Consider the following 8,190-nt stretch of genomic DNA (forward strand, 5'->3'; position numbering starts at 1 on the left):
TTTTCCAGGCAAAAAAAAAGGGGCCCCCCTGCCACTTTTCAGGAGGTGGCAGTGGGCATTGCTTCTCAAACAGACTGGCAGCATGCGCTGATTTCAGGTTTGAAACACTAGGAAAGGGGGAATCTTTCAGTATTTTAGTGCTGTTTTTTTTACCTACCTGCCAGAGTCTTCTGTCCCTGTAATGCTCTTTAGAAATATTTATACTCTGTTGGCAGGTGGTCATAGCAGCGTCAGCTTGTAAAAACCTTCCCTAAACACAAGCGGGAGACTGACAAAACACAGAGCTGTCTCTTTTTGCTACTCTGTGGACTAACTCACCACCTGAGGGAGACAACTTACAACCCCCTCTTCCCCTCACACCAGAACAAACTGGAGGAAAAAAAATGCACTGGTCGTTTCTGGTTTTGTATGGCTTGAGAGAGACACTCCATAATAAGCACAAGTCCATTTTCAGCTTGTAGAGCCTTTGGGGTCCCCACCCTACTGAGATATCAGGGCTACCAGCTAAAATAATTGCTGCTCCCATATGCACGTATAAAAAAGAAAAGGCGCTGTATTTATCGATTCATCAGTCAAGAAAGAAATGTGTATTTTTCAAAAGTCAGACACTGGAAATCATTCTGGATGGTTTATTCAGTTGTTTCCTCCCCATACTGCAGGAATCACGTTTCGCAGCTTTCAGGACACATCTGAATAATCAAGTTCATTTCCTCTGTTAGCTTACAGTTCAGTGACACAATTTTACTAGATGATCGTAGGTATTTAAGTATTACTGAAGACTGCCTGAAGCATCCCAAAGAACTTTTAATCTCTTCTCGGAATATTTTCTCCTGTTGTCTTCCAAACATAATTATTTCAGAATGAACACGAACATATATATTCCATTTATGGAGATAAATATGATTAATTTCATTTTTATAGGATTTTTAAAAATCAATGTAATATTTTAAGAATTGAGGAAGGCAGAACTCAATCGTGCTTAATATAGTAATTTGATTATTCATCAGTTCCACACTGAAAACACAGCTTCACTTTGCCTAAGTTATTCCATTAATTCAGACACATTAAAATTTGACTTTAACTTTTTCATGTCTTCATTTATGCTCAGAATGGCAATACTTTTTTTTTTTTAAATCTACTTAGCTAAGACTTAGTCTGGTTTACTCTGTGTGGTCAGCAAGTCTAAAAAGAGAAATTTGCTATTAACATGTCCAAATGTGGATAGAAAGTGACACATAGGCAGAAGAAATCAAAGTACTTGAAGGAATCTAGAAATACCTGAAAGCACTGATATGTTTGCTTTTAATTGCATTCAATTAACTGCACTGATGACCTATAAGAACATGGAAAATATTCCCAGAAAGCTGTATGCTTTCTCCCTTAATATCACATCCCATATTTGATATTCAGTGTGTACCTCTCAGGGGACCTCAGTGTATGTTGCCCTGTCTAATGGAAGATGAAATCCTTGTTTTTCACGGTGGACAGGCAGCCACACGCTCCAGGCACATAAACCATTCTAATGAACTGACATATGCAACACCTCATGAGACACAGATCAGGGAAGGTAAGAGGTCAAAGGAAAACTGTCAGTACCACTATTACCATCCCTTCTTACTTGCACCATTTTCAAATCAATGAAGACACCTTACTTGCTGGGAACACACTGTGAAAACCTGTCTTCAATAGCTTAGTAGCTAGCTCTCTTGCTGGAACAGACATCATTTTGAACACTGTGTAGGAGTCAAGAGAGACTGGGAGATGAGTTGATGCAACCTAAAATAACCTGAAATACTCGTATTATTAGTCTCACAGTTTAAGATCAGATCACCGCTTTTGTAGTATTTTTTTTTCCACTTGTTCTTTCTACCTTCCTTTACAGCATTCCCTTTCCCTCAGGTTGGGCAATATAGGTAAACTTGACTCTCATACCAATTTCTGCAAAACTCCTGACCTCCACTTTGAGAAGACAGCACCTCCCTGAAGTTAATGTTTCAAGGGGTGTTATCTCACCTGAACTGTTGTAAGGTTTAGAGTTGCCAAACATGAAAAAAAGACTTCAGTATCATGTTTTAGAGTATGCTAACCAATTAAATAGACTGGGACTCATCAGTTGGGAAGTAAGACAATTCAGGGCAACGTGAAAACATTTACAGGCGCACAGGCAAGAATTGTTCACGAACTGTTCACTCCGTGTACAGGAACTAGAGGAAAACGAAATCGAAAGCAACTGATGGTTCAGAACAGGTAAAAGAACATACAAGGTGTGCCCAACAGCTGCAGCACTTTAAAAGTTTCTTGGAATCCCCAGAGAGACAGGGCATACTCCAACATTAAGAATGCACCTAGGGCTATTGAATAGCCAAGATCCACTCCCTGGCCCTCTAAATTACTGAACACTGAAAAAATATTCTGTGAATTATCTCTGCAAGACTATCCTGTACTTCTAAGTTTCCCCTAAGCAGCTTATACAGAAAGGCCACTGTCAGAGGAACCTAGAGTACTAGATGAATCCAGTAATGCCATTTTGCTGCTGCTCTCTGTGATCTTTTTTCTCCCTCTCTGCACAATCCACATGGATATTCCGACAGGCAGAAGAAATCTGTAGGCTTGATGGGGAAGAAAGTGAGTCATAGGCATTTCTTCCCTCTGCACTAGTACCCTAGTCCCCGCATGGCATTTTCTCTCTCTTTTTTTAAATTGTATTTCTGTCAAGGAGGCTCACTGCAACTCCACAGAAAATGTAATTAAACATAGCTTTCTCACTGCCACCGAAACTTCCAGCAATTTAGATTTTTCATGTGCAGAATGCACATAATTTAGAGATTCACCCTGAAAACTTACAAGCACAGTTTTTCAACTGTTATATTACTACAGAAGTGTCTTCTACATTATAATCTCCCCCTGATTGATATTGTGTTCATCAGCTCTTGTTGGCAGTTAGGAAGTGCAGGTATTATAAGGGACTGAGATTAGCGTGGAAATGTTTCAATATTAATCGCTCTTTTTAGTATGAGAATTTTCAAATCAATTAACAAGTTACCTTTAGCACTAAACAATAGTCTGTGGGTGCCTTGTATTTGTTCCGATAGTCCTGTCCATAATAAACACTGACATGATCTAGCTGTAGAAAGCACACAAGATCCCGTGAGACCTATTAAATACAAAAATAATAATTTTCAAATTATAAGAAAACCACATGCACTGACAAAAAAAATCAGTCTAGTGTTAAGATCCAATACTAATATAAGGTCTAGTTAAGGTCAAACATTAGTTACAATCTGATTTGAAAACACCAGTACAAGGAGGAAATACAGCCATGCCTAAACTCTTGCATCAGACATTCGTTTTTAACCAGAGTACCCTCTTCCAAAATCAGTCTGTTTTTTCATGTTTTGTCTGCATTTTGCCTTATGACAACATTTTACTCTGGACTACTAGTGTTTATTCAGAGTTGGTATCAGGAAAAAGTAAAATGACTGGTTAACCAGGAACTTACTAACAGCTATTGGTTACATTTCACCTTGGTAATAATCAAAGTGTCCAAATTCCAGCGTGACTGAGTAAAATTCTAATTCTGTTTTGCAGCAATTGCAGGGCACAGAATTTCAACAGACTATCTTGCATATAGATTGTTTTAACAAGGCAAAAGGCTGTGGAAAGAGCATCTGAGAAGTATTCAGCTGTAAAGGGGGCTAATATGCTGACAGAGATCTCCTTTCAATTGCCAGCTGGGTGGGAGGTGGGCTTCCTATTCTGGGGATCGGTTGATGCTGTCAGGATCGATGGATTCATGGACAACTTGAGCTCACAGTAGTTCTGCCTTGAAGCTACAAGGCATTTGTAGCAGCTTTCTATTTACTTTCCATTACTGATACACAGAGAGCAGTAAATGACACTGAAGAAACGGTATTATATTTAGCAGTTTCAAAAAGCATAGCACAAATTGGTCCAAAAAGAATCTTGTTTATATGGACTAAGTCAATTCAATGAAATTATGCAGACTGACTGTGGAGTTGGTCTGGTATTTTATGATTGGCATTTGCTGTGCACTTTGGTCCCTCATCTGAATTCTGTTTGAGAAAAAACAGTCTCTTATCTCCACCAATCATTTTTCAAGTGTTTCTGAACACCTAATCCCAATATCTCCCCAAAAGCATATCCTTGTATTTTTAAATCTGGGGTTACACCCGTCACATCAAGTACTACCACAGTAGTTTACACAACATTTCCATGTTAAAGCTGCACTTTTAATTAAGGGATGTGGCACTAGGCAAGACAGAGCTAAGTCAAAATTTAAGGCTGACTCTTATGCACACGATTTACAAGCAATAAACAATTCAGGGAAATTGCTTTAAAACAGCATACCTTTGCCTTCCCTTTAGGAACATAGTAGATGCCAGAAGCTCGAAGAAGAAAGTAACGTTTCTTCCAAGACTTCTTACCATCCTCTTTCAGCCACAAAACTCCCTCAATCTCTGGCACGGTTACAGAACTTCCACAGAAACATTCCTGCCAATAAGCAGTGGTTTGGGGAGACAGAAAAGGAAAGATCATACAGCATGCAGTGCTATGGTTTTAATGACTGAAATTCTTTATCTAAGGAATGCACACACAACAGGGACAGCTCTTTTTGCCATGCAGTAGTATGAATTAGAGATTACTCGTAGAAGCTATAAGGTAATTCAGACAAACACAATAGGGGATCTTAGCATTTTCTCAGCATAAAAACGCCAACAAAAATACTAGTAGCTACTGTAAAGATTTTCTAACCATTCCTTATCAGTAATAGATTCCCCAACAGCTTTACTGCCTTTAAAGTCACAAGGTTACCTTATAGCCTCAGAAGTGTAATTATACATAAAACCTAGGTGCATATCCATCAGATACAGCTATAACTCATTCCATGTGTACTTTTGTTGCTACTATATGCCAGCACTGCAACTGCTGATATGGTTCTATTTATAAAGAACTAACACTGGAAAACAAATGCTTTAAATGCACTCCAGGTTAATGTGCACCACAGAGATTTATGAGTAATCCTAGAAGATAGAAGGAATTAGATAAATTACAGCCTTCTGCATGTCATCTCTTAAAGCATCTTTTTGATACACAGTATTCACATGATCACTTACTAAAACCCATATGAGCATGCATATGCTACTTATAAGTTAAATTATATTAAGTAAAATCCAAAATTAAATACCTAAAATATTTACTTTTGTGTTAACTACTGAAATCGTAATCATTATTCTGGAAATCAAGACATTTCAGCATGGGTATCTCCACAAAAATGTCAAAACAGCATTCAGTTATCAGCTTATGAAGGCTACATTCACTGTTTGCTTTATTTGCTCTACACATTTTTTTGGTTGTCCTTATTTCTGTAAACTACTTAATGTTATTCAGTATTAATTTACTTCCTTTTCTATCACTCATTTTTAAAAATCTAATATTTGGCTGTTTATTTTAAAATATAATTCAAACAATTTTAACTACTTTGCTTACTAACAAAATTTAGAATATTAACATAGACAGTCACTGAAGCAATGCTATAGAATTTTGTAGAGAATAACAATGTAGACATTGCTAGCAAAAAAAAAAAAAACCTCTACCACCACAGGTCAAAAAAACCCAGGTGAGAGTTCTGCAAATTTTGACTGGTTTTAGTCAGAGGTAATCTCATTTTGATTATCACTGTGTACGGTATTTTAGTTATTAAATGAAATGAAGACACACTGTTATTAACTGATCATACCTGAAACAGAGTAATGTTAAAATAGCCATTTATCTCAAATGTAACACACCCCCTTCACAGTTGTTCCAGAATTACATTCAGCTCCGTCCATCAATTTCAATCACCACAATCTTTCAGAGCTTAGCTTCAAGCTCTGAGATGACCACTATGTCCTTTTTGTTTTGTCAGTCTTACCTCGAGCAGCACCTCTTTATTTCTGTCTGCCATCTCAGAGGTTTCTTTCTTCCCCAGAAGATAGTTCTGTAACAAGAGAAAGCTTCATATTTCTATAGGCATTCTGAAATCAAGCCAAATAACATTTCACATTTACCTTTCTGTAACAGTATGAAAAAAACACAGCCATAATCTAAGAACAGTTTATTAATTGAACAAAACTTTATAGCCCAATTAACACTATCTGTCAGACTGCTAAATAATACATAGAACACCTTAGAACATACTTTAAAGACCCTCATGAAAATATCGTTCTGGCTTTCCACAAAACAAACAGCTGCCTAGTACAACACACCCAGAAATAAAAATACTATGAACTTGAAAAACCCACAATAAAGATATTAAAACCCCCAGAGATCTTAAGCTTGTTACATACTGCCATTATGTGTTCAGAGAAGCACACACAGAAGCAATGTACTTCTTTCCACCTTGCCCTGACACTTTTGCTGAATAGAAGTACTTATTCATTTATATAGATGAATATTTATGAAGAATTACTAAATACTCGTTGTCTTCTGAAAAGGAACCTAACTATGCATAGGTACTGACTATCTTATTTAATCAGAAGTTTTGTACTCTTCTTCAGAAGAGTGGAAAGGACTGGGATAATGAAAGTCTTCCTCTTTCTAACCCCTAGCTCTCATGTTGGAGAAACCCCAATATTCACAAAGTTTAGTCAGTTCAGTATTTTAAAACAAGGAGAAATACTGGTTTTATGTCGGTACCTCATTCTTGTGGATAGTGCTTATCATATGTACCAACAGGAAATGGATCAACTACATGCTTTTAGAAAGAATTTTGCTCCTTCATCACAAAGCACCTGAGTGAGACCTGGTTTTCAGTTCTTGCTTTAAAAAACTGATAATCAGTTTAAACACAAGAAATTACCAAAGAGATGCTATACTCATGTTAAAATAATCTATGACCACAAAATGAAATATGTTAGGTAAGAGTTAAGAGAGAAATCAAGATATTATATGCAGTTGTTCTCAAGTCAAATTCTTCAAAGATCCACCTCCTGCTTTTCTGTTTTTTTATCTCCACTTATAATCTTTATCTCTCACAACACTGAACTGCTGCCAGATACCAAATCTGTAGCTACCATTTGAGAGAAGAGAGGCCACTGGAGAAAGAAGAGAGGCTTTTGGTTTCCTAGCCAGGGAACAAGAAGCACAGGTGAATAGAGGCAGGTTCCAGCTTCTACAGGGAGGAACACGTGCTCTCTTTCTCTTCACTTGACATTCTCTTAGCTAACAGAGCAGCTTTTCTTTTAGATTTTTCGCTTCCCCTTCTTGTCAGCAACAAGAAAGCACAGTGGAGGCATTACTAATAGCAATATCTGTCAACAACTTTCTTGCATATTTACATATTTGAACAGCACTAAATATAGGTGTAAATGCCATGAAACTGCTTGCCTTCATCTCCATCGAAGTTACCCACAAATACATTAGCAAACAGATTGCTCCAACTCATTGTTTTCTGCTATGGGTTTAATTTTGTGCCAACCATAATGTGGAAGTACACGGTGCCGAAATTAAGTTGCCTGGCATTTCAATACTTACACAAGTATCAAAAGAAAAGTATGGAAACGAATGCTACCAAAAAAGAGTAAGAAACAGCAATCAGGCACGTATGCACACACATTAATTAAAACTTTATTGAATTAAAAATTAATTGAATATTAATCTCAGGCTTACCTGCGGATTCTTGAAAAGTGCGTATTTCTCTATACGTTCCACGAACATTAGTTTGTTTTGACTATCTCTTGTCCAGTTCAGAAGATTTTCAACTAAATTTTCATGATCTTCAAAGATCCTTTCTGCAGGAAATGACCAAAGAGCAACTACATGTGAATATGTCACATTTTGTGATAGAAACTATTCTATCTGGGATACAAGACATGGGGAAGAAGTTTTCACTAAGAAACTACAATAACTTTGTCAACTTTACTACATGCCTGGTTTAATTTTACACATAACACTCACTCAAAACTCCCATTTCTGTCTCTTCAGACTTGTACTTCCATCAAAATATTGTTTTTCTGATTTTTTTACCTAACAAAGCCTACCATCCCACATGGACACAGCAGAAGGTTATCATATTTATACGTCCTCTGGTCCACACAATCCCTGGAGGAATCACAGGCTCACAATCACACAGTCATACAACTGCTGGCAGAAGTGCTCACCAAGCCACTTCTGATCAATTACCAGCAGTCC

General features: G+C 37.2%; 1 protein-coding gene across 1 annotated transcript in view; it reads right to left on the reverse strand.

The window, feature by feature from the left end:
• The window catches only part of LOC104500856 (ras-associated and pleckstrin homology domains-containing protein 1-like), a gene marked incomplete at both ends in the record, with an annotated part of 10,567 nt that extends 2,777 nt beyond the window's left edge, over positions 1–7,790 (reverse strand). Inside the window, 4 exons of the mRNA XM_010144578.1 lie at positions 3,044–3,154; positions 4,369–4,512; positions 5,933–5,998; positions 7,669–7,790. Of these exons, the coding sequence (XP_010142880.1) occupies positions 3,044–3,154; positions 4,369–4,512; positions 5,933–5,998; positions 7,669–7,790 (443 nt within the window). The remainder of the gene's footprint in view (positions 1–3,043; positions 3,155–4,368; positions 4,513–5,932; positions 5,999–7,668) is intronic.
• Between the last annotated feature and the right edge of the window lie 400 nt (positions 7,791–8,190).

Source organism: Buceros rhinoceros, unplaced genomic scaffold, assembly GCF_000710305.1.
Source record: "Buceros rhinoceros silvestris isolate BGI_N320 unplaced genomic scaffold, ASM71030v1 scaffold17191, whole genome shotgun sequence".
NCBI classification, from domain to species: Eukaryota; Metazoa; Chordata; class Aves; order Bucerotiformes; family Bucerotidae; genus Buceros; species Buceros rhinoceros.